Source organism: Phycodurus eques, chromosome 3 (genome assembly GCF_024500275.1).
Source record: "Phycodurus eques isolate BA_2022a chromosome 3, UOR_Pequ_1.1, whole genome shotgun sequence".
Lineage (NCBI taxonomy): Eukaryota > Metazoa > Chordata > Actinopteri > Syngnathiformes > Syngnathidae > Phycodurus > Phycodurus eques.
The window spans coordinates 22614970-22641671 of record NC_084527.1 but is presented as its reverse complement, the minus strand read 5'-3'; the positions used below and the strand labels follow the sequence as shown (position 1 = coordinate 22641671).

At 45.3% G+C, this 26702-nt stretch overlaps 1 protein-coding gene across 1 annotated transcript; it reads right to left on the bottom strand.

Annotated features, from left to right (window-relative positions):
* Positions 1-115: 115 nt before the first annotated feature.
* On the bottom strand, positions 116-24134 carry LOC133400260 (AP-4 complex accessory subunit RUSC2-like). Its single transcript, XM_061672723.1, is given in 16 exon segments — positions 116-1373; positions 1444-1745; positions 2386-2550; positions 2661-3534; positions 4800-4846; positions 4923-5028; positions 5762-5936; positions 6016-6092; positions 7706-7873; positions 8113-8283; positions 10295-10406; positions 10408-10886; positions 13673-14135; positions 14602-14721; positions 16599-18177; positions 24045-24134. Coding segments are annotated over 15 exon segments (4677 nt in total). The 5' UTR covers positions 18003-18177; positions 24045-24134; the 3' UTR covers positions 116-1359.
* Between the last annotated feature and the right edge of the window lie 2568 nt (positions 24135-26702).

Genomic DNA, 26702 nt, shown 5'->3' with positions numbered 1-26702 from the left:
TTCAGTTAAAAGGTGTTTGTTTACAATGTCTTTCTCACATATCATCCAAAATTTTGCACTTTTTCCACTGAAATACCATGAAAAAACAACAAAAACCCACACGGGAGTCACATGGTCGCATGGTCACAAGAGCACTTTAGTTAGCCACATTAGCCGGTTAGCATCGTACATACATGTAAGAAGAAGAAGGTATTTACAGACAGGAGGTGGGGCCACGACAAAGTCACCAATCACCAACAAGTGTTGCCTTCTACCACTTCCTGAATAATGACATATTTACACTTGAATCCACGTTGGCATTATTTAATAGTTTCAACTGTACAAGGAAGGCAAGCAAATAGGCTAACGTTGTCAATAAAGTGTCCAAACAGTGCAAAAGTCCCTTTTTTATGGAAGCTAGCTCACTAATAATTAGCTCGAGCTGTTACCGTGACAACCGGTTGACCAGTCAGGAGAAGACAGTGGAAACGCCAACGTCAATTTAAGTGAAACAAACTGTCCCTGGGTCAAACTTTCAACTGTGCAATATTTTGGAGTTATGTGTTAGCATTTCACAAGCGTAAAAATAAGAAATGCATTTTAAAAATGTGGAGTAAACATCTAATTTGTTAATGTTCTAAACTGTTAAACGTGTACATAAAACAGGTTAGCTAATGTTGCTAACAATTTTTGAACTTCACGTAACTTCCGGGATTTTCCTCTCCAACCTAAAAAAATTCCCATGACTTTGGTGGCATTTCGACATTAGCGGTTCTGCCTTGTCGCTAAAGCACTAATGTTAATATGCTTGGATGCTAACTTCTGAAGTGCTAAAAACACATTCAAACAATTCTTGAAGAATTGCCAGGTAAATATCTGATACTAGCAATTAGCACCCCACGCCGCCGCAGGTAGCTAGCGCAACAATGTTTTTTGTGAAGCATGCTAAGCTACGTGGGCTGACTCCAGTGAAGTTACAGGAAGTATGTTGTATTGTTATACCAAGTAGGGATGGACATTCTACTATGTTTCCTTGATGGAGCCATTACAATTAATTTCAATTTGACTCCATTGATTCGAGACACGATTAATCGACAACCGCTCAATCTATTGGACGACCATCCCTGCTATAACACTGCTGCGTTCTTTAGTGGCGAGACGGAGTACAGCAGCTTCAGTCTGTAACATCACATGCTGGCCCCTCACACCAACACACACGGAAGTGATTGACAGCAAGTCCAACCTGGTGTATTAATAGTTACAATAATAATAATAGCGGCACCATGACAGGTCCAGTTGGTGTGGGAGTCTCTTTAGGTTTTGGTTATATTTGCATGCTCACGTGTCTCAATGGAGGCTTTGTCTGGAATAGGGTGGTGATCACTTCCTGTTTCCTGTGGAGGGATATTTGATATCAACACTGACCAGAACCACCACCACAATCACAGCCGGCACCGTACTTACCAGCTCCGCAGGCACCACCACCTCCATTAGAGCCGCCACTGCCACTGCAGCCGCCACCCTGGACGATGTCACCATTGCCACTGCAGCCCCTGTCTGAACCACCTTCACCGCCGCCGCAATCCTGGCTCTCCTCCATGCTGCAGAGCGAGACGTAGACGATGGGCACCAGGCCTTGAGAGGCGCCCGTAGAGCAGAGCAGCCATTCTGCATCAGCTTTGCTCAGCACACGCAGGACGTCACCCTTGTTGAAGCTGAGCTGTCCTGCCTCCGTGGCGATGTGGTGGCACAGCGCTCGCACTTCGCTGAGGAAGGAAAACAGGGAGGATGAAAACAAATTCAACCCACTTTCACACTGCATAGGTGCAGACAGTTGACCCGCAATTTTCCTGGCTTCTGAGACAGTAACATAGGTGCAACAGGGGCTGAGTGTGAAGGGATTACAAAGTGCCGGGACAGGGTAACACTAAACGCAGGCTCCGACTGCGAGAACATCCCGTCTTTGCTAGGTTCTGTACGAAAAGTAAAGGCGGAAACGTTATATCTCAAATGACAACTTTCATAAAAAATGGGGTTTGATTATCTTCATACCATGTCAACAATTTGGTTTCAATTTAACGGCAAAGCAGTGCAAAAGCAGCTGTGATAAACTTCTAACCATGTCGAGAGTTTGGTCTAGGTGCGTTGGGTCTCAGTGAGAGAGGTACTGACACGGAATTGGGGGGGGGGGGGGGGGGGGGGTGAAGTCACAAATTTGCCAGTTCCAAGGGCAAAATGGCAACTGCGAGGAAGGGGATTCGTAAAACCAAGAAGGGTATGAAGTTTAACATCCAATACGGGATCTGAATGCAGAAATCTCCCATGTGAAAGGCTAAGGTTATACTCCAACATCTCATATGTTTTCGCGGCAAGATAGCGAGAAAGGTATTTCAAAGATATTCATACCATGTTGAGAATTTGGTCTCGTTGGGTCGGGTCTCATTGGGTGAAGCTGCCACAGTACGAGGGTTGACGGTCACAGGCTCTACCTTTTTCATGCCTCCAGCTCCGATTGTCTGAGCCATCAGGCCCAAAACCGACGAGTCCAGGCCGAGCCAGCCCGACGGCTGCCTGAAAAGTACAACAAACATGCTGTTTGTTAACATGAAAGATCTCTGCCAAGGTTTAAACATCATGGAAATGAGTTTAGCTGGCATATTTGTATTTCTTTTTGGACGTACCTGCTCTTCTGAGCTTTCGCCCTCAGTTCACTCCTGTCTATCTTGGTCGGAGACCCAACACTGGATCCGAAGAGCCGCCCCCAGCGCAGCCCTTGCCTCTGGACAGCACTCTCCGGCCGGTCTTTGATCACCGGATTGCCGCCCACCGTCGCCTCCTGATTGAGGACCGACTCGGGCGGACTTCCCATCCACGAGGGCCGCCCCTCAGATCCAGACTCGGCGCCGTCCACCACACCCTCTCTGGCAAGCGGCAGTCGGCAGGGGCGACGCTCAGCCGACGTCCTGCGCTTGTCTGCCTTGACAAACTTAGAACCCTCTGTGGATTGGTCAATGTAGACTTGGGATGACTGCATGAGCTGGTACCACCACCCAGCCTGACGGTCCTGACGCTGCCGCCCCTCGTCCGTCCTTGTGGGGTCCTTCCCCAGGGAGTCCTTCCCTACGTCTTTTTCCTCAATTCCTTGACCCACTCCTTTCATCCTCTGGCCACCTGTCCCTCTTTCCTTGGACCCGTGACCACCTCCCACAGGGATACTCTCCCTTCTGAAAACTTCTGTCCTGGGCCACGTCCCCTCCCACCCCAGAGGCACCCTCTCCTTCCCGGCTACCATGTCCCCGACGGCAGCGCCCCAACCCCTCATCAGCTCCAGGGTGGAGCGGGTGGTGGACTGTCTCGCTGAACATAGCAGCTCCTTGCGGCGTCTCTGCTGCTCGCGCCCCGTCGCCAGGAGCCGGGGTTCGAACAAGAGGTCCAGATCGAATGGGAGGAGTGAGAGGGGTTGCAGCAAAAGGAGGAGTTCGCTGAACAGCTGCTGACATGCACCCTGAGCCAGTGGGACCAGGCCCCACGCATTGTAGTGGGCGGCTATGATGTCTAAAATGACAATGATACCATATGAGTAAACCACTAGTAGGGCTACTGCAGCAAATTGGCAACTGCGGAGTATAACACAGTCACATTCCAAAACTATTTTCTTACTCGACTCAACTACGACCCCCAACATCTCCATTTTTGCTGCAGTGATCAATTTCGTGGCTGCCCTCAGTCTCCTCTCAGTTAAAAACAGGAGACCCTCATTGTCCTCCATACAGTTATTTAGCATATGTTGGATGACAGGTGCTTTCAACATGACCAAAATCTTATTGCTGTCTTTCTCCACAGGCTCCACTTTGCTGCAGCGGTCTGTTTTCTTGCTGCCCTCAATCTCCTTTTGGATAAACTGTCAAAACAGGGCACTGTAGCAGGTCTCATAACGACTGATGCGTTCAATGCGACAAAGCTTTATCAATTTTTGGGCTATACTATTTTAAAGCGGAAAACCTATCACCACAAAGAAAAACTGTATTTTTGAAAATGATCAGTTTAGGGATGTGACCAATGTTTTGGGTAAAACACGCCTCTAAAGTTTGCAGCAACGTGGAGATTGTGGAGTAAAATATAGTCGCATCCAAAGCTAAGGCACAGCGGTCCATTTTGTGGCTGCCCTCAGTCTTCTCTCAGATAAACTATGTGAAAACAGGAGATCCACGTTCTCCTACATTGTTGTTGTTTGTTAGCTTGTCTCACTCTGACAGATGCTTTCAATGTGACCAACATTTTTAGGAAATATGTCCCTAAAATCGCACCTAGCCTGCAGCAAAGTGGAGACTGCAGAGTATAACACAGTCACATTCAAAGCTAAGACAACTCATCAGCTAACGTTAGAATATGCATTTATTTTTATTGTCATGTATCCTCAACTACTACTCCACAGTCTCCACTTTGATGCAGCAGTCCAATTTGTGGTTTCCCTTCGTCTCTTCTTGGATTAAATATGCAAACCCTCGTTTTCGTTGATGGACGCATTCAATATGACCAACAATTTCAGGAAAATACCCCTTAAAATATCACACATTTTATTGAAGAGGAGACGAAGAGTAGCCACAAAATGGACTGCTGAAGCAAAGTGGAGACTGGGAAGTATGCGCTAACGTTAGCATATGTTTATTTTCCGTGTTTCCTCAAATGTTTTTGGCTGTAACTACTACTCCACAGTCTCCACTTTGATGCAGCGGTCTTTTTCATAGCTGCACTTAGTCTCCACTTGAACAAAAATATGTAAAAACAGAAGATTGTGGCTGTTTGTAAGCAGGTCTTACCTTCATGTGTCAAGAGATGACTGAACCAGAACTCCAAAGACTTGAGGCTGGAAAAGAGTAATCAGGAGATAAACAACAGGCTCCAAATGTCAGTCAACAAACAAAAAGAGGAGGAGGACTTACTTGAGGAGGCCAAAGATGAAGGCATTGAGTCTCATGCTGTGGCTCGTCAGCTCTGAGAACTGGCTCACCTTCGACAGCAGGTTGTGGAGGACACGTGTAGATGGGCCTGAGGGACACAAACACACCACACCATGTTCCTTTCTATTTTGCAAGTTGGCAGTTAGCATGAATAACTGTCAAGGAACTACCACCTTACAGTAATTGTGTGACACGTCTACATTGTTAATGTTCTTTTGCCTGAGCGTGCTTTGTACGTCTTCGAATGGGGATTAGTTCTATAGTCATTGTGTTTATTTCTATTGTGCAAGGTGGTGGTTCTCATTATTTTCTGCAATGCTCAGTTCAGAATGTTGTGTTCTGTGACAGTAAGCACTGAACTCTGCCCCTGACTCTCTTCTTTCACCGGAAAAAAAACCTTTTCTAGCTTTTTCTGTTCTTTTGTAACGAGCAGTAGCAGCATACACTGTTTATATCTTTCATATAGGTATTCTGTTTGAGTGTCAGGTGCCTGAACGTGTTAGCATTTCTCTCCCTCATGAATGATGTGACAAGACTAGATTCACTAACTAATCTTTGTCTTCTATTCAAAAGCTGTGCTGATCTCAAGTCCAAAGTGATGCAACGCTGCCATCTGCAGGCCCCTGTTAGTCACTACAGTGGTTTGCAAACCTGAATTTCACAGACAGGTTGGGTGAGACCCTCTTTCACGCCCACCCGTCGAAAAACGCACTTGACAAATACATATGTTGGTGGCAGTAAACAGTTAGATTACTGGAGTCTAGTTGACGAATAGAAACGTCCATAACAGTGAATAAGTTGATTGCTGGTGAAAAGCTTACCGAGCTGCGTGGAGGCTTCCACCAGGCTCCAGGGCTGACAGCGGCGCTGTCCGATGATCAGGTCCAGCACATAGGCCTTGAGTCCGTCCTGCAAAACCTCGTACAGCGCTGGACATAAGTACTTCAGGATCAGGTGACCCACGTTGGGACTCACCCAGCTGTTGCCGAGTTTAGCCTGGTGTCGCCGAAAACAAAACTTGTGTCAGCGTCGACAGATTGATGGTCAACATGGATGGAGGACGTGATGGACTTACTTTAACATCAGGGTCTCGATTAGTGCCAAAGTGAGCCACGATTAGATCGACTGCTGTGTTGACAGCCTTCACCAATCCTGAAAAAGACAAGATGAGAAGAAAATGCTATTTTCTGTCACAGAAAATGACATACAGTTCCCAGCAAAAGTATTGGAACGGCAAGGTCAATTTCTTTGTTTTTGTTGTAAACTGAAGGCATTTGGTTTGCAGCTCATAATATGAATATGAGACAATAGTTCAGAATGCTAGCTTTTATTTCATGGTATTTACATCGCAATGTGTTCAACAACTCGGGACACAGCACCTTTTGTTTGAAGCCACCCACTTTTCAAGTGAGCAATAGTATTGGAAAATGTGACTGATGGGTGTTTCTGTGTTGCCTTTTAGATTGATGAGTTAGGATTTTGATTTACCTTAATTAATTATTTTGTAAATTGGTGATTATCTATGTGCTGAAAGGACCCTCTTAAAAATGAGAGGATGCATCCCAAGGGGCTATCATTGAAATAAATACAAGTGCATAGACAAATAATTCACAATAGAAAATATTTTTGTATATAAAGGGAGCAATTCCAAAACTATTTACCGCCTTTGACCATTTTTGTGATGTGAAGATATTTTCGGTTATTTACACCATAGAGATTCACAAACGCCTGCCGTATGCCATATTGTGCCACAAGTCCAACAAGTGTTGCGACAGTGCCGTAAAGCGTCATGGTGTTGGTCAGTGAGCGCTGCCTTACTTTTTTGATGAATAAAGTCCTCGTTAGCATACAGTTGTTGTCTGCACATTATTGAACATAAAAATGTGGTGATGAAGCATCACTTTGTGTCGCTATTGTTCCTCACCGCCATTCCGTGGCCCTGTTGCCGCTCATATGAATGTTGAACGTATGAGGCTAGCGGCGTTAGCTATCGTCTTGAGGCTAACCCAAATTTGTGTCCGTTTATCAAGCCAGGCGGTGCAAGTCTCAGTTTCTCCTTGCGTCATCACAACATCCTGTCTTGGATGGGATGTTTTGTTGATAAAAGAATTTCCTACTGACACTGAAAATGCAGTTATGGCAGGTGCAAATTTTTGGCGACTTAGAAATTTTTACTGGCCCGAAGGGCCAGCATCTATACGTAGGTGGTGGCCCGAGACAGCGTCATAGTGGCCCCGGCCACCGTTAATGTCAGACCCTGTATTGTCTTTCTCTCTTTTTACTTGTTGGTTGCTCCTTTCTTTTTGTTGGTGTAATGATGAAGATTGCTGCTCTAATTTCCCTCACGGGATGAATAAGTGCCTGTTTGTCTATCTAGTTGAACAAAAACTATATATTTGGCCACAAAAGTGCCAAATGTGTTGACAAAAATCAAAAGGTTGGGCACAAAAAGTTGTCTTCCTCCCAAAACTGTTAGATGTGATCACAATACTGTTGTATTAGTGCACTAAATCAAATATTTGAGTCCAAAAGGTAGAATTTAGGCACACAAAATGCTATACTTTGACCCATAAAGACTATTTGGCCATAAAAGTGCAAAATTTGTTTGCAAAAATCTAGTGTTTAAGCACAGAAACAACAAAAGTCTATATACCCCCACTATTATGCATTTTGTTGCTGAAACAAGCACATACGTACGTGACATTTTGCCATTAAACGATTACATTAGCTCACAAAAAGCCCGTCAATCCCATGTTATACCTCACCTCTTTTGTGCGTCATGTCGACGCAGATGTGGGACTGTGAGCCGGAGGAAGAGGACAAGGATGAAGCTGTGGAAGCATCAGGAGAGAGGCAGAACTCCTCTGGCGGCCTCTCAGTCAAAGAAAAGTAATCCGGTAAGAAGTTGCCGTAACTCTGCTGCATTTGCCTGACTGATCACACAAAAATACAAAAAAACACTCACAATTACATACAATCAGCAGGAAGTAGTTGGCCACATGATCCTGACCGCAGCATGATGGCGTCCTGGTGGTTAGCTGTTGTTGCATTTTGGCAAAGAAATGCTGCTATTTGCTATTTGTCAATAAAAGTGCCACATTTTGCCCAAAAATCTATGCACAATTACACAGACAAAAACAGGTATTAGACAGTCACATATGCCTCCCCGCACCATGATGGCGTCCTGTCGGTTGGCTGGGGGGAGCCGAAGGGAAATCGAAGACGTTTTTTCGGGGAGGACACTGAGAATCCGACGAAGCAGAGCTAGCTACTCTCTCCCCACCAAGAGGGTTCTGACGTCGGTATTCCCGCCACTTCAGGGCCTGAGGAGAAAGGTGGTATGCTGTCGGGGTGTTCGAGACAAAAAAAGTGATGGGAGGAGGAGGAGGAAGAAGAAGAGTATGAATCAGGAAGGATGTGATCATCAAACGATGGACTTAGATTAAAAGAAAACTGACGAAAACAACGGAAAAGTTCCAAGTCCAATGGTCAGTTAAGTATCGGTTCGGTAGTATGATACGGTTAGGTGTAAGATTTTGAGTTGTGGTTAGGAGTTAGGGTTATGTTTCAGGGTGTGGGTTAGACCCACTGCACAATGCGGTCAAACCCGATTAGACCAGACCATCACAAAAAAAAAAAAAAAAAAAAAAGAAAGTAAAATGACAGTTGGCAACTCACACCTGCACATTGAGCAGTTTGATCTTGGACGGCGAACCTGTAAAGGAAGTCCTCGATTTACAAACGAGTTCCGTTCCTACGCTGGCGACGTAACCCGAATTTCCGCGTAAGTCGGATTTCACCGTTAAAGTCGAAATTTACATCGAAATACTTCTATTACGGGTATTGTCCCATGTGATTGTGCCAGCAAGCTCAGTGTGTGTGGGCGTGTGCGTCGATGTGAGTGAGACGGGACTGTGAAGGAGGAAGAGGTGCACGCAGGTGCGAGTGTGTACAGTGGCAAGTGTAGTGACGGCGACCGGGAAAGAGTAGCGATTAGCGGAGGACCCGTTGCCGTTGAATGTGCAGAGGAGCTAATAAAGCCATTAAAGCTGCAAATCGGTGCTTCGTGCCTTTATTGTTGCCGCCACCCAGCTCAGCTGTGCAACGAGAGAAAGGAGTTAACCCCGAGGAGGACAACCTCGGCACTGGAGAAGGGCGTCTCCCCTGCGTCTCCTGACCACGGTCAGGTCACCGTAGCAGGAAAGGTTAACACTTCGTATAAAGAAACTAAAATACGTTAAAATAAAAAAATAAGATGCTGTACTTACCATTACTGCTGAGAGTGTGAAAAAAGGAGGGTGAAAAAGGCAAAGATGCTCCCGGCGCACAAACACAGACAAGCACTACGCACTAGCTAAGCAGAAACACTATGGTGCTAGGGACAAAATGGCGGCCGAGGCACGGGCGTCGTAAAGTCGAAACGTCGTAGGTCGAGTACGTCGTAACTAGAGGACTTCCTGTATAGGTTTTCAAGGCTGCACATACAGTATATGAACAGTATATTGTACTTTATCACTTTCATTTTGGCAACAGAGATTACAAAGTTTATTTCATCCACACATACATAACAGTGGTGTAACGATTCATTCATTATATCGATGTATCGAGAGGGAAGTCTGGGCTTCCCTGCTAAGGCTTCTGCACCAGTGACTCAACTCCGGATAAGTGAAGGAAAATGGATGGATGAAAGCTTATGTGCATTTTCATTGCCTGCAATCTGCGAGTTGCTACATTGTGCAACGGCAAATCACATTTTGAATCGCCGCAACAACAGTGGCTGAGTGATCGGCCACTCATGAAAATAGTTGCCCAAGCCCGCACACACCGCAAAAGTTCAGACGGGTTTGGCCGCATCGCTCGATGTGTGGCAGACTTTAGGAATTAGGTTTAGTGGTTAGAGATAGGATTAGGTTTAAAAATTGGAAATTTATGGGGTTAGAGATATGGGCTATGGATAGGATTAGTGGTTAAGGGTATGGTTTAGAATTAGGGGTTAGAGTACAGGTTAGTTTGGGTATGGAGTTCAGTTTTTTGGTTTCAGGTTCAGTTTTGAGGTGGGTTTGGATTAGTGGTTAGGTTTCGCGGTTATGTTTAGGATTTAGGTTTAAGGGTTAGGTTTGGCGGTTAGTTTTAGGGGTTGGATACAATTAAAGTCTTAGGGTTAGGAGATGCACTTGGGTTTAAGAGTTTGGATTAGGGTTAAGAGTTTGATCTAGGAATTAGAGAAACTGTAAGGGTTGGGAAGCAGGGTTAGGTTTAAGAGTCTGGTGAGAAGACCAGACGATCACACTGAATCTTGCCTTGGTGGAGGTAATACAGTGAATTAGAGTGATGTGAAAGAAGATAAAAGTTACCATTCTGCATCCGGGCCGCTTTGCTTCCCTCCACGAGGCTCCCAGCCTTGACACACCCCAGTGAGCTAAGAGTGTCCCGGTGCACAGGGGGCAGGGTGGGCGGCATCATCCCCCCTCTTCACACCCAGGCTGGCGGGGGGAGGTGTGTGGGGCGGTAGTGGCCCTGTGTGGGCGGTGCTCTGAGGGCAGCAGGAGAGGTTGTTATGCGCAGGCGGAGGGGGGCTCGGGGTGCATGTGGAGCAGGTCCTGGAGCTGGCGGCCTCCTCTTGAAGGTGCACCGGGGAGTAACTCCCCAGGGGTGATGGGCGTACAGACCCAGGGGGAGCCGCCGCCCTGTTTACACCGCCCTGATGGTGCTCGTTTCCAGCAGCGTCCTCGCTCTCCTCTTCCTCATTGCCGGGGTTGGAGTTGGAGCGTGCCTGCATGCCGGACACGTAGCCAGTCAGCAGGGGGAGCAGAGGCTTGGGCTGGGGGGGCTTGGAGGCCAGCTGGTGGTGGAAGCTGAAGGGCTGGATGGGGAGGGTGGTGGGCCGCTGGTCTTTGCTGTAGCGCACCACGGCTGGATGAATGTCAGACCAGCTGGAGGGGCCACCTGGATAAAGAAGAGAAGGCAGGATTGGTTAAGGGGGTAAGACAATAGACTTGTTTAAAACGAACAAACAAACAAAAAACAACGAAAGGAAAGTTTTTTTTCCTAGTAGAGCGAGTGGGTGTGTGTGAGGGAGGCAAGTGGTTATAAGCCCAAGGAAGAAAGTTCAGTGTAAATTAATAATGCCGTGTGACATTTTTTAACATTAAAGTGAAAGTTTGCAAGGGGAGCAAGTGAGGGTGCTCGAGTCACAGACAGGTGGTGAGGAAGAAAGTTGAGCATAAACAATTTTGTTTTTTGAAACAAAGGGAAAAAAAATTGATCCTCGTCAATCAACTTTTTCGGTGTGTTCGAGGAAGGCAAGCGGTGCAGAAGAAATTTTAGCATAAACCAGTAATGACCACAAAAAACAAAAAAAACATTCTACCTAGCCAATCCATCTGCGATTGGCTGGCAACCAGTTCAGGGTGTACCCCGCCTCCTGCCCGATGATGGCTGGGATAGGCTCCAGCACGCCCGCGACCCTAGTGAGGAGAAGCGGCTCAGAAAATGGATGGATGGATGGATAGCCAATCCATTTTTTCGAGTTGGGCAAGTGGGTGTGTACGAGGCAGACAGGCGGTGAAGAAGAAAGTTTAGCATTAACTGATAATGTTTTTTTAAACAACTAATACAAAGGAAATAAAATTTCACCTACACAATCAACCTTTGCAAGTTGAGCAAGTGGAGTCTAAACATATCATTTCTTGCTTTGGGAAAAGAAAAAAGTGTTGACTCAGAAAATTTGCTTTGCGAGTGGAACAAGTGGGAGCACGAGAGACTGAAGTGGTGAAGAAATTTGACGAAAACCAAATACTGTCGTGTTTTGAAACCACAAAACAAAGGGGAAAAGTTGTTGAATCAATCAGTATTACGAGTGGAGCAAGTGGGCACATGCCGTAAGAAAATCAGCTTTGCGAGTGGAGTAAGTGGGTGCACGTGAGGCAGACAAGCGGTGATGAAGAAAGTTTAGCGTTTACTGATCATTGTTTTTTAAACAACTAATACAAAGGAAATAAAATTCCACCTTGCCAATCAACCTTTGCAAGTGGAGCGAGTAGGTGTAGGAGGCCGGCAATTGGTGAAGAAGGAAGGTTAGCATGAACCAAAATGTTGTATTTTATTTTAATAAGAGATACAAAGGAAATAAATTCCAGCTGGCCAAACTACATTTGGGAGTTGAGCGAGTTGAGTGTCAGTAGATTATTTTCTTGCACATCATTTCTTGCGTTGGAAAAATAAAGTGTTGACTCAGAAAATCATCTTTGCGAGTGGAACGAGTGTGTGCACGGGAGACAGGGAAGTGGTGAAGAAGAAATTTGATGAAAATCAAATACTGTTGTGTTTTGAAACCACAAAACAAAGGGGAAATATTGTTGAATCAATCTGTATTACGATTGGAGCAAGTGGGCATGTGAGGCAGACAAGCGGTGAGGAAGAAAGTTGAGCGTAAACGGACAATGTCGTGCTTCAAAACTAGGTACCACCAAATGAAAAAGCAAGTCAAAGCTGTTTTTCATATAAACTCAGATGGTTTTCATTAGAAATAGGTCGCCAAAAAAGCAAGCCAAGACACTTGCCAGGAGCTAACACAAGACATATTCATTAGCTTAGCTACATTACCTTACTCCACTACATGAAGGTTCGACGTGGTGAAACTGCTGAGAGACACACACACACACACACACACACAGACACACACCTGAAGGACTATCAGAAGAATTTCTGCACCTGTCAATGTTTAGCTTTCCTTTCAATTCAGTGTTACACACACCAGTGCGTGCGTGTTTTTGTGTGTGTGTGAGAGAGAGAGAGAAAAAGAGAGAGCGAGAGAGAGAAAGAGAGAGACACCTCACAGCATTGCGCAAGCTGTTTGTCAGTCTAAAGGCCGAGCTGCTGATATCACTTGGGATGGGTGCAGTGGTGGGGGCTGCCACAGGAGGCGACATTGAGATGTAGTGGAACGGTAGAAGAGAGAAGATGAAAGGAGGATGGATGGAACGGAGAAATGAATAAAGGAGGGAGGAAGCAGAAAAGGAAGGGCCACGAGAGACAGCAAGACTTCCCAGACGAAACTTGGCAGTAACGGTGAAAAACCAGATTAGCAAACCCGAGACTTCCACTTTTTTCCCCTCTTTTTGCGGGCTGATTATTATTGATTACTTTACTCCAATCCCTGCCAATGCCAAGATACCATCGTGGAGGCGCTCAAAGATTTCATCGACATGACTGATTATCTGATTGCAGTATGCAGAGTCAAGAAAGAAAGTCAGGAAAAAGGGAAGGAAGAAATTAAAGAAGACAAGGAAGAACGTCAGGGAAGAGGGAAGGAAGGAATAAAGGGAAAAAGGCAAGGACAGATGGATGGAAAGAAGGAATTAGGGGGAAAAAAGTGAGGAAAGAAATGGTGGGAGGCAGGAATGATGGAAGACAGAAAGAAAGAAAGGAAGAAAGAAAGAAAGAAAGAAAGAAAGAAAGAAAAAGAGGGATAAAGGTAAGAATACATAGAAGGAAGGAAAAGAAAGAAAGCCAGGCAGAAAAGCACAAAAGGTAAAAGGAAGACTGTCAGGGAGGAAAGAAGGGGGAAAGGAATGAAGAAAGGAAGGATGGGAGGCAGGAATAAAGGATGAAGAAAGTAATTAAACAAGAAAGGGAAAAAAAAGGAGGCAGGAGGGAATGACAGAAGAAAGGGAGGAAAAGAAAGAAAAAAAAAACGAATAGAGAAAGGAAGGGACGTGTGGCAGACAAACCTTCTGCGTCGCTCTCCCTGGCTGCATCTTGGCCGCAACAGGCTGCAGTGGGCGCTTTCGAGGCAGCGTTACGCTCGCGGATGGGTGAAAACTCAGTGGAAGAGTAGGGGTCCGCCTTGAGGGACGGTGACCCGCCGTGCCGCCGCTTGCTGCGAGCGATCTCTGCGAAGGAGGTGACCCGAGGCGGGGGCGGCGCGGCCAGGGCGCCGGCCCCCTCACTGAGGCGCACGGGGCAGCTGAGCATGCGCTCCAGCGAGCCGAGGCGGGGCCCCGGCGATTTGTCCAGGTTGCGGTCGTAGCTGCGGGAACGCGGCCGGCCGGCAGCGGCCCCCGGGGCGCCCTGGTTGACCAGTGGGGGAGACATATTGACATACACTTGGCCCTGGAGGAGCACAGGAGGGGCGTCTGGGTCACCGACCGCGTTCTCGTCCTCATCCTCATCATCTTTAGCAGCCAGATGATGCTGGAAGAACACGAAAGGCATTCATGACCATTTGCTGTTCTCCAATCAGCCTGCAGCCCACAAAAATCATATAATATAAATTGGTATATATAAATATATATATATATATATATATATATATATATATATATCAATATAATATACAAATCGGTAGTTAAAAAACACACACACACAACAGCGCTCAATTCATACAGTGTTTTAAAGGCCAGTACCCAAAAAGCCGACAGTCAGCCAATGACTGCCTGTCTTCCGACAAGTTGTGTGCAAGCGACTGTGTGGGAGCCGGAAGAATGAAATTGCTTCAAACTGCGGACAAGTTAGCACACATTAGCGTTACCCACTGGGACGTAACCTCAAAAGTCTGCAGCTCACGAGGGTATGTGAGCAAAGTCACTGTTAGATACAGTGGATTTTCCTGTGCTGTTAAGGAAACTCTGCATTCGATGCGCACGAGACTCAGTGTTACCAGCAGGAGATCGATAGCATCGGTAGCATGAGACGACTTGGCACGGGTGTGTGCAGCAACGAAGCCCAACTTTGAGCGCTCCAACCCAGATACAGGATACACTCGTCGTCGGAGACCACTCTGTAAATCGGGGAGTTCGAGAAGAATGAAAAAAGAACAAAACTAGGAAAGCATGGTATTGTCACTGCCGTTTGGGAGTGGGCTGTCCATTCAAGAAGAGCTTGAGATATGCTCACGTACTTTTAATACAATACGACTCGCAAGCAGGCAACAATGTAGCTGAGCAAGCTAGTACTAGCACTAATGTTTGTATGTAAACAAGCCGCCGTTCTGTCAAATCATAAAGTTTTGGTAAACATTGGGTCATGCGAATGAATAAATGCTGACAACAGCGACCAAGTATGTTGACAACGGCAAACACGGGAGGTAAAGCGCTGGTCACAATACGCAATCCGAATTATGCGCTCTATGAATGTGAAAAAAAATGCACTGTAGGGAACACTGTACATACATTACATAGCCTGGCGAGCTAATATTAGCTAAACGTAATGCTCCAAGATGGGATGCAACTGCAGGGGAGGGCATTTTTGGAAGCTATGATGTATTTTTAATATTGAATTACTTCATGTGCCTATCAAATAAAAAATAAAAAATCTAAAATCTAAACTGGTGGCACGGTGAACAACTGGTTAGCACACCTGCCTCACAGTTCTGGGGACCGGGGTTCAAATCCGGCCCGCCTATGTGGAGTTTGCATGTTCTCCCCGTGCCTCCGTGGGTTTTCTCCGGGTACTCCGGTTTCATCCCACATCCCAAAAACATGCATGGTAGGTTAATTGAATACTCTAAATTGCCCACAGGTGTGAATGTGAGTGAGAAAGGTTGTTTGTTTATATGTGCCCTGCGATTAGGTGGCGACCAGTTCAGGGTGTACCCTACCTCTCGCCCGAAGATAGCTGGGATAGGCTCCAGCATCCCCGCGACCCTGATGAGGATAAGTGGTACAGAAAATGGATGGATGGATGGATGGCCTTTTAGTGCAGAACTAGATGGCCAAAATGACCCTTAAGGGTAGCTTTCTGAACTATATTTAGCAAACATTGTGCCCCCATGAGGAGGAACGGTGGACGACTCGTTAGAGCGTCTGCCTCACAGTTCTGAGCACCGGGGTTCAATCCCCGGCCCCGTCTGTGTAGAGTTTGCATATTCTCCCCGTGCCTGCGTGGATTTTCTCCGAGCACGCAGGTTTCCTCCCACATCCCAAAACCATGCACGGTAAGTTAATTGACGACTCTAAATTGCCGTAGGTGTGAATGTGAGTGCGAATGGTTGTTTGTTTCTACGTGCCCTGCGATTGGCTGGCGACCGGTTCAAGGTGAACCCCCGCCTCTCGCCTGAAGATTGCTGGGATAGGCTCCAGCACGCCCGCTACCTTAGTTAGGATAAGCGGAACAGTAGATGAATGAATTAATGAAAAAAATCTAAACTTAAAAATGGAACATCTGAATCAAAATCCAAAATCCCCTAAAAAAAAATTTTTAAAGTCTGATTACAAATCTGAATCACAATCAAAATAGAAACTTCAAATAAAAAAATCTAATAAAATCTGAATCAAAATATAAAGTAAAAATTTAATAAAAAAATCAACAAAATCGAATCAAAACTGGCAAAAATTTATTTGATTTAATAAGAGATTTATAAAAATAAAATCTGAATAAAAATCGAAAATCTAAAATCAAAATAAAACAAAATCTGAATCAAATTTTTAAATAAAAGAAAATTAATAAAGAAATCTAGAGATATTTTTTTAATCAAATAAAAAATATAGAAAATGTTCTCTTCTTTAGTTCAATAAAAATCTGAATCAAAATTGAAAAGCAAAGTCTGAAACAAAATCCAAATAAAAATGTACATCAAAAATCTCAATCAGAAAGGAAATTCAAATTCAACGTAAAAGAAAATAAAGTAACTTGTTCAACTGTACAAGTAAAACTGACCCTTGTTGACTCTTCATCCTCTCCCTCATCTTCCACTTCCTGGTTGGCTCGCTGCCGGAACAGGAAGTACTCACTGGGCTGCGTGGGGCTGGCGGGGCTGCCCCTGCTATGCTCCTCAGAGCTGCTGTGGACCGACGATCCGGCCGGGCTGGGTGACGACTGGGAAGACAGGTCACAGGTGACCAACTTGTAGTAATTCTGGGTGGCCACCACCAGGCGGGCCTCACTCTGAAGGCAGGACATTGCCCCGCCCGCAGACACGCAAGACGGCGGACAGTAGGAGTTGCAGTTAGCGTCCAGCTCGAGGGCAGCCTGGTGCTCTGCCGAGCAGGAGTTGGCAGAGAAGGCGGAAACTGGAGGCTCTCGGCCGAGTGGGAAGGCTAGCGCAGGCTCTGAGGGCGAGGTGAGGAGGTCCAAATAAAACGCCCCCCCCGTCGGGTCCCGCTGGTCAACCGTCGGGGGGTGCTCGGCTGGGCTGTTCAGGTTGCCTTGCTTCTCAGGGACACTGTTGTTCATCTTGCTGTAAATGGTGCTGAAATTGACCAGCACGCCGTCTGAGCTGTTGCATGATGAATCGCTGCTGTAGCCCTGAGCACCTTTAGGGAAGGTGTTGGGGAAGTCCTGGGGGAAGTCCAGGGAGAGGTTCTGCGCTAGGGTGCAGCAGGAGCAGTGCTGCGCGGATAACCCAGAGGAGTAGGAGCCCGTCTTGCTGCTCCGGGTGCATGGCATGGGATGATCTCCGTCCTCATCGTCCTCCCACTCGTGCTCGCCACAGTCCACCGACATGTTGGAGCCACTGCTGCCGTGCCGGCGGCCCAGCTCCGGTGGGTCCAAGTCCCTGGTCGCGCTGTTCCGATTGCGTGCCTCAGGGGCGAAGCCCAGGTCATGCAAGTGGAAGGACACCGTGGTGGTGTGGCCATGTAGGTGGAAGGAGGAGTCCTCGTGGTAGCCGCTCAGGTTGCCGTCATCATCGTCGTCCTCCTCCTCATCATCGGTCTTGATCAGGAAGGGGTTCCGGCGTAGCGGATGGTGGCTCCTGGTCTTGATACGGGGTAAAGTGTGGGCTGCCACCAGTTGCTCGTCGGAGATGCTGGAAGTGAACGAGGAGTCGTTGCTGGCTATGCTGCCACCACCGCCATCCTGCCTCTCTGGTCCTACGTTGTGGGTGGAAGTCTGGATCAGGCTGCTATAGAGCAACGCTTCCCTCTGGAGGATGTCCCTCTCAGGGAGGGAAGTGGTGCGACTCAGACCCAAGTTCTCCAGGGGGCTAAATGGGTTGGTCCTCTTCAAGGAGCCAGCTCCGACACCGCAGCCCCTCTGCCGCCGCCCCGACACCTGGCAGTGCATCAAGGGGATATGGTGCACAATCAGGGTCTCGCCGGACAGCTTGGGTGGGCCGTCCATGGCTGAGAAGGTACACGGTTGGAACTAAGGTGAGTGCCCAAAGTGTTGACGCTCGGGTTCAACAGTGGCAGGTCGGGTGCAGCTCAGGGGCGGCACCAGGGACTTGGAAGGAGAGGCCAGGGAAGTCGAGGGTGTGGTCAGAGTGGTACACAAAGTCATAGACAGAGTGAGACATCTGTAGACACAAAAATGGACACAAGAAAACATGTGAGTATTCATCCATCCATCCATTTTCTGAGCCGCTTCTCCTCACAAGGGTCGCGGGCCTGCTGGAGCCTATCCCAGCTATCATCGGGCAGGAGGCGGGGTACACCCTGAACTGGTTGCCAGCCAATTGCAGGGCACATACAAACAAACAATCATTCGCACTCACATTCACACCTACGGGCAATTTAGAGTGTCCAATTAATGCATGTTTTGGGGATGTGGGAGGAAACCGGAGTGCCCGGAGAAAACCCACGCAGGCACGGGGAGAACATGCAAACTCCACACAGGCGGGGTCGGGGATTGAACCCCACTCCTCAAAACTGTGAGGCCGACGCTCTAACCAGTCGTCCACCGTGCCGCCCATGTTAGTATTTTTAGATTCAATTTTTCATTTTTTTTCCTCACCTTCAATTTTCAACTAGTCGCACATGTCAACTATTCACATGTATCCACTAGTCATAAAATCATTCAGTCATTCATTCATCTTCCGTTCCGCTTATCCTCATTTGGGTCGCGGGCGTGCTGGAGCCTATCCCAGCTATCTCCGGGCGAGAGGCGGTGTACACCCTGAACCGGTCGCCAGCCAATCGCAGGGCACATGGAAACAAACAACGATTCGCACTCACATTCATACCTATGGGCAATTTAGAGTCTTCAATTAACCTACCACGCATGTTTTTGGGATGTGGGAGAAAACCGGAGTACCCGCAGAAAACCCACCCAGGTACGGGGAGAACATGCAAACTCCACACAGGCGGGGCCGGGATTTGAACCCTGGTCCTCAGAACTGTGAGGCAGATGTGTTAACCAGTCGTCCACCATCATACAACCAATTCCCATTAAATGTATTAGTTTCAGTCTTCATGCAGTTATGACAAAATATGTTTCTTTTAAAAGGAACCGCTCAATCCAGACGAGCACTCACAATTCAATAATCCTCTTATACAATAATAATCCATCCATCCATCCATTTTCTTGATCGTTTATCCTCACTAGGGTCACGGGCGTGCTGGAGTCTATCCCAGCTATCCGGATGAGAGGCAGGGTACACCCTGAACTGGTCGGCAGCCAATCACAGGGCACATAGAAACAAACAACCATTCGCACTCACATTCACACCTTCGGGCAATTTACAGTCTTCAATTAACCTACCACGCATGTTTTTGGGATGTGGGAGGAAACCGGAGTAACCGCAGAAAACCCACCCAGGCACGGGGAGAACATGCAAACTCCACACAGGCGGGGCCGGGATTTAACCCCGGTCCTCAGAACTGTGAGGCAGAAGTGCTAACCAGTCGTCCACCGTTCAGTCGTCATACAATCAATTCCCATTAAATGTATTAGTTTCAGTCTTCATGCAGTTGTGACATAATATGTTTCTTTTAAAAGGAACTGCTCAATCCAGACAAGCGCTCACAATCCAATAATCCTCTCATACAATAATAATCTCTCTGTAATAATAATAATTCCTCTGTGGTACCTGCTTAGTGGAGATATAATCTCACGTGGGTGGATTCAAGGATATTTTAAAGAAAATGTTGAAAGCCTGAAACCTTGCTAATAACCTTCAGCGGATTAAAACTGAATCTTATTACATCAATCTTGAGGATTGTAACACTGGAGGTGTTTTTTTAGACTAGTGTTCATATCCCACATTTAAATGAGGGGAAGCCAAACGATGTGTTAGAACAAAGCACGCAAAGGAAGCTTTCAATGGACTGATTATGTTCTCAGGGCACACACACAAGAACCTGCAGAAAAACATCCATTTCACTGTCAGGAATCAAAATCCCTACACTTCATGCTAACTAACAAACTGTGAGCACCAAAAATTAACATAAAACGTGTGTCATAGGCATCAACTAGCCCCACATCAACTAGTCGAATATATTACCTTGTCGTAAGCGTAAGTAGTTGGACGTCAAATACTGTAGGTCAATGTGTTAATTAGTGTCACTACTCAACAAATTAGAGCAGCGGTGTCAAACGTCTAGGGGTCTCATCCAGCCCACGGGCACTGTTCTGCACATCACTCAAGTTTTAGTTAATTTATATGTATAGACTCTTATTTTGAAACTCATGCTTTTATTTTGACACAACTACAATAGTGAGTCGCATGACGTGACATGCACAAAGCTGAGAGAGAAAAAAGATCGGCGCAGCAGGGCACGCCTCCAATCAATATGCATTAAGAGAGTGAGACTTTGTGTGAAGCACTGCCAATGTATGCATTATATCATGTATTGTTTGTTTTGTAATGTCATGTGCAAATGTGCAGTTAAAAATGAGTTTGTGAAGTTAATTGGGACATGGGTTTATTAAAGCCCAGATAAACATGGTTAGGTTACGTCAGACAAGCAAATCATGTGAGTGGCTCGCTGTAGTGGCGACCCCCTGACAAGGAAAAGCTGGAAGTCACTTCTTTAGTAAGATGAAAGCTACAAGATAATTTGATCCATGCTAATAGTTTAAGTAGCAAATTTGAGTTTCTATTTTGCACTTACTGTGGATATGTAGCAAATACATTTATTTTGTTTTCATTTTTTTGTTTCACTCTGTCAATCTGCCTGTATACTTTTATAACACATATGCAACCATTTTGCTCGCAGTCTCGAGCCCTGACTCATCAACTAGTCACCCAGTCACTCTCATCAACTAGTCTCTCTTGATAACCACTCGCATACATCAACTCATCTCTCGTCAATTAGTCTCTCTGGACAGCCAGTCGACCTTGTGAACTTGTCTTTCTTGTCAACTCGTCTTGGCAACTAGTGTATTGGTCAACCAGTCTCTCTTGTCAACCCGTGTCACTTGTCAACCCGTGTCACTTGTCAACTAGTCACACCTAACGTCAACACACACACAACAATGTGAGCGTCTCTCTGGTCTAAAGATGCCCAACGACCTGAACAGACACCTTCCAAAGGTTGCCAAACCTGATGGTGTATCTAAAGTAGATTATCTTAGTGATGGTTACATAAGTGTTGCCTGCCGTCGTCGCTAGCTATGATAGGCTAGAATCTTGTGTTAGCATCATTGCAGCTAGTGGACAACGGGGCCATCAGGATGACACGCTGCAGCTGTAGGAAACTATTCATAGACACACAAAAGGCCTCAGTGTGATATTAACACACACACACAGAGAAAAACTATGCACATCCGGCCAGTGCAGGCTGCCAGTTACGCAACGTGAGGAGACATGTTCCAAGAGACGAGCAGACACTAAAAACATCTTTGCACTATCTGCAAGATAGACGCAAACCACTTGAAAAGATTCACAGATGACACATCAACTAGTCGCACACGTCAACTAGTTGCACACGTTCACTAGTCAACATCTCGTGATTCGACACTAGTCGTACATGTAAACCAACTGATTGTACTTGTCAAAAAGTAGTCACACTACCTAACACTTCACACTTGTCGATAGTCAACTAGACACACTTGCCAACAACTAATTCCACAATTCACACTCATCATCAACAAGATAGACTCAGCTACTAGTCACTCACCAGCAATGGGTCACACATCTACTATTTGCATGTCTCAGACAGTCAGACTTGACAACTATTCACACAAGTATCACTGGTCAATTAGTCACATGCATTAACTAGTCACAATTCTTGTTCTTGTCAAGCAGGGACACTTGTCAATTAGTCAGACTGTTCTCACCCATCAACTAATCACAGTAATTGACTAGCTGCACTTTTCACGCTCTCGTATACTATTCGCACTGATCACTCTCATCAACTAGCCGCGTGCATCAAATAGTCACTCTCATCAACTAGTTACGCTCATTGATTAGTCACACTGGTCACTCTTGTTGAGTATTCACACGAGTTAATTAGTTGGACTGGTCACTCTCTTCAACTAGTCACTCTTGTCAACTAGTCAGACTGGTCACTCTCACCAATTAGTCTGACTGGTCACTTGTCAACTAATTGTAATGATCAATCTTGTCATCTAGTTTCATTTGTCAACTAGTCGCACTGGTCGGCCTCTTGTCAAGTAGTCATACCGGTTCCAGTCGTCAACTAATCACATTTGTCAGCTTGTCGTACCGTTCACTCTCTTGTCAACTAGTCACACTGGTCAAACAGTCTGACTGGTCGTGCTTGTCAACTGGTCACCCTCATCAACTAGTCGCACTCTTCGCTCCCTCGTCAACTAGTTGGACCGGTCACTCTTGTCAACCAATCACACTCGTCAACTAGTCACACTGGTCACTCTTTGTCAAATAGTCAGACCGGTCACTCTTGTCAACTCATCACACTCATCAGACGGTCACACTGGTGACTCTTCCATCGACTAGTTGCATGTGTCACGCTGGTTAACTTGACACACGAATTTGTCTCATTTGTCAATTAGTTACTCACATCAACTAGTCACACTGGTCAGTGGTCACTCTTGTTGACACTCGTTAATAAGTCGGACTCGTCATTCTCTCGTCAACTAGACCAGTGATTCTCAACCAGTGTGCAGGGGCACATTAGTGTGCCGTGAGCGCTCTTCAGGTGTGCCATGGGAAATTATAAAATTTTATGTAATTGCGCAAAAAAATTATTTACAAGAAATAATGTATCTTTGTTCATCCCTTTGTGCCAGTGAGGCATAGTGACAGACAGATCAAATAAATGGTATTCTATTAGATGCCACGAAGTACATACAGTAATTAATGTATCCACTTTTTGTGACATTTTTGTTTGTTGGTGTGCCGTGAGATTTTTCAATTGTAAAATATGTGCCCCGGCTCCATAAAGGTTGGAAATTACTGAACTAGACACACTCATAGACTAGTCACGTTCATGAACTAGTCACACTGGTTGCTCTCTCTTCAACTAGTGACATTTGTCAACTAGTCACACAGGTCACTCTTGGCAACTTGGTGCACTTGTCAGTTTGTCACACTGGCCACACTTGCCAAATAGTTGCAGTAGTCAAATTGACAACTAGCTACCCGCCTTGTCCACAAGTTGCACTGGTCAACTAGTTGCACAAGTCAGAATTTAGTTTACATAACGAGGGTATGACATAATGCTGCAGTACAGGTGTCCAGGTACACACATCAGCTGGCATTAACCTACATCACACTCCTCTATTTATGTCACACAAGGAACGTATTCATTTTTGTCGAACGTAGAAGTGCGTCCGGCCTGGCTTCAAAATATGGGGGAGAAAAAAAAACAACACAATTATCTAAAGGCTCACATGTCATTTGAAGCTGATTAAATTATATATAATTACATAGTAAATATATCTTTAGTATATTTTGTATCAATAATAGTTGGTAAATGACTGTTAATATACGTTAGAAGCCGGACAATGCTTTTATTTTCACGGATGACAGCGGAAATTGTGTTCATTGCTTCCGTGTACCTTGCTGTCACATCGGGATCAATATGTGATCAAATGGAGTCTCAGGCCTATAGTACGTCATTAATCGAACACTATAATTAAATATAAACCACCAACACGGTATGTTTACGTCTAATCACCAAAACCAAAATATGTTGCTGACGAAACAAGCACAAACGTTCCTTTGTGTCAATGCGAAAAAAAAGAACAAATGAACAAAATGAACGACAATACAGAACCGAACTCTGCTGTCTTTTTATACAGAAACGGACGCCTTCCACGACAAACGTTATTGAATAAAACGAGACGAAAACAAGGTTGAATTGTGGAGAAGGGGACGTTTGAGGAGGAGGCTGAGGGAGGCGTCGTCGGTTCGGTATGACCGAGCTGTCAAGCCGAGGCCGAACCCCCACGAACCGCCACGAACCGCCCCGACGACGACGACGACGACGATACCAAGGGCGGACGAAAGACATTCACCTTGTCCCGGGTGTTGTCCCGGTGTTTTGATGCGGTTGCCCGCGGGACGACGACGACGGAGGTGGTTCTTGACGACTTGGCGGACAACACCAAGCACACTGCGCATGCGCGGGGACGGGAATGCCTGATCTCACCCGCATCATGACATCATATAATATTATTATCATTATTAATAATTATCTGAAGAGAGAGGCGTTTGTTAAAACATACAAGATTCTATATTAAACTAACAATTTCTAGAATGTTCCAGTATGTAACATGTTTAACCATGTTGTCAATAATCTCTGACCTCACGCGGTTCTATTTTTGATGTACTGGCATAAAATAAAAAATAAAAAATCATAAATAAAATTTTAAAAAAGGCGAAGAAATTTGTTGCTAATCTAAATACATGTGTTTGTAAAAGATGCAACGTTTTTGACAACTGACTGGTCACAATTTGGCTTTTTGCCACTAGATAGCGCTCGATGATAGTAAAGCCAAAGTACAACGTAAACAATGGCAGTAATTTAAACACGCGTTGCCTCACTGTTGGGAAGATTACCTTGGAAATGTAGCTGGTTCCACTTACAAGTTACCCTGTTGAATATGTAATAGTAGGGCAAACATTTAAATAAATTTCACAAACTAATACAACAACTGAAATTTGATTGCAGTTTGATTACTTAATCTTGAATGAATGCATGAACATGACCATTGGCCATTGACTCTGAAAAAGTAGTTTAAAACCATATATCATTAATTTGAATTTAACCACATATTTTTTCTTTATATACATTGTAAACTGATCGCAAAACGTGAAACAATGTAAAATCACAATAAAAAATGTGTTGCATTATATGTGTACTGTATGTGGAAAACCTCCATACCATACCATGTTGAGCTAATGACAAATGTGCACAATTTAGACAATAGGGGTTCATATGACAACCTAGATAAGTGAATGTCCCATAAAACATTCAAAAATTATCAAGCTGAAACTGTTCAAAAGTCAATTTGCTTTTACAGTGGATGCCGAAAGTTTTCAGACCCCCTTAAATTTTCCACTCTTTGTTATATTGCAACCATTTGTTAAACTCATTTAAGTTAATTGTTTTCCTCATTAATGTACACACAGCACCCCATGTTGACAGAAAAAAAACGTTGTTGAAATTTTTGCTGATTTATTAAAAAGGACAAATTGAAATATCACACAGCCATTATTCAGACCCTTTGCTCAGTATTTAGTAGAAGCACCCTTTTGAGCTAATACAGCCATGAGTCTTTTTGGGAATGATGCAAGTTTTTCACACCTGGATTTGGGGATCCTCTGCCATTCCTTACAGATCCTCTCCAGTTCTGTCAGGTTGGATGATGAACGTTGGTGGGCAGCCATTTTCCGGTCTCTCCAGAGATGCTCAATTAGGTTTAAGTCAGGGCTCTGGTTGGGTCATTCAAGAACAGTCACAGAGTTGTTCTGAACCCACTCCTTCATTATTTTAGCTGTGTGCTTAGGGTCATTGTCTTGTTAGAAGGTGAACCTTCGGCCCAGTCTGAGGTCCTGAGCACTCTTTGTCCAGGATATCCCTGTACTTGGCTGGATTCATTTTTCCTTCGATTGCAACCAGTCGTCCAGTCCCTGCAGCTGAAAACACCCCCACAGCATGATGCTGCCACCACCATGATTCACTGTTTGGGACTGTGTTGGACTGGTGATGAGAAGTGACTGGTTTTCTCCACACATACCGCTTAGAATTAAGGCCAAAAAGTTCTATCTTGGTTTCTTCAGACCAGAAAATCTCATTTTTCACCATCAGGTGTTTTTCAGCAAACTTCATGCGGGCTTCCATGTGTCTTGCACTGAGCAGAGGCTTCTGTCGGGCCACTCTGCCATAAAGCCCGACTGGTGGAGGGCTGCAGTGATGGTTGACTTTCTAGAACTTTCCCCCATCTCTCGACTGCATCTCTGGAGCTCAGCCACAGTGATCTTTGGATTCTTCTATACCTCTCTCACCAAGGCTCTTCTCCCCCGATTGCTCAGTTTGGCCGGACGGCCAGCTCTAGGAAGGGTTCTGGTCGTCCCGAACGTCTTCCATTTAAGGATTGTGGAGGCCACTCTGCTCTTAGGAACCTTAAGTGGAGCAGAAACCTTTTTTGTAACCTTGGACAGATCTGTGCCTTGACACAATTCTGTCTATGAGCTCTTCAGGCAGTTCCTTTGACCTCATGATTCTCATTTGCTCTGACATGCACTGTGAGCTGTAAGGCTTATAAAGACAGGTTTGTGGCTTTCCTAATCAAGTCCGGTCAGTATAATCAAACACAGCTGGACTCCAATAAAGGTGTTGAACCATCTCAAGGATGATCAGAAGAAATAGACAGCACCCGAGTTAAATATATGAGTGTCACAGCAAAGGTCTGAATACTTACGGCTGTGTGACATTTCAGTTTTTCTTTTTTAATCTGCAAAAATTTCAACAATTCTGTTTTTTTCTGTCAAGATGGGGTGCTGTGTGTACATTAATGAGGAAAAAAATGAACAAATTATTTTAACAAATGGCTGCACTATAACAAAGAGTGAAAAATCTGAATACTCTGAATATTTTCCGTAAACCACTATATATATGTATATATATATATATATATATATATATATATATATATATATATATATATATA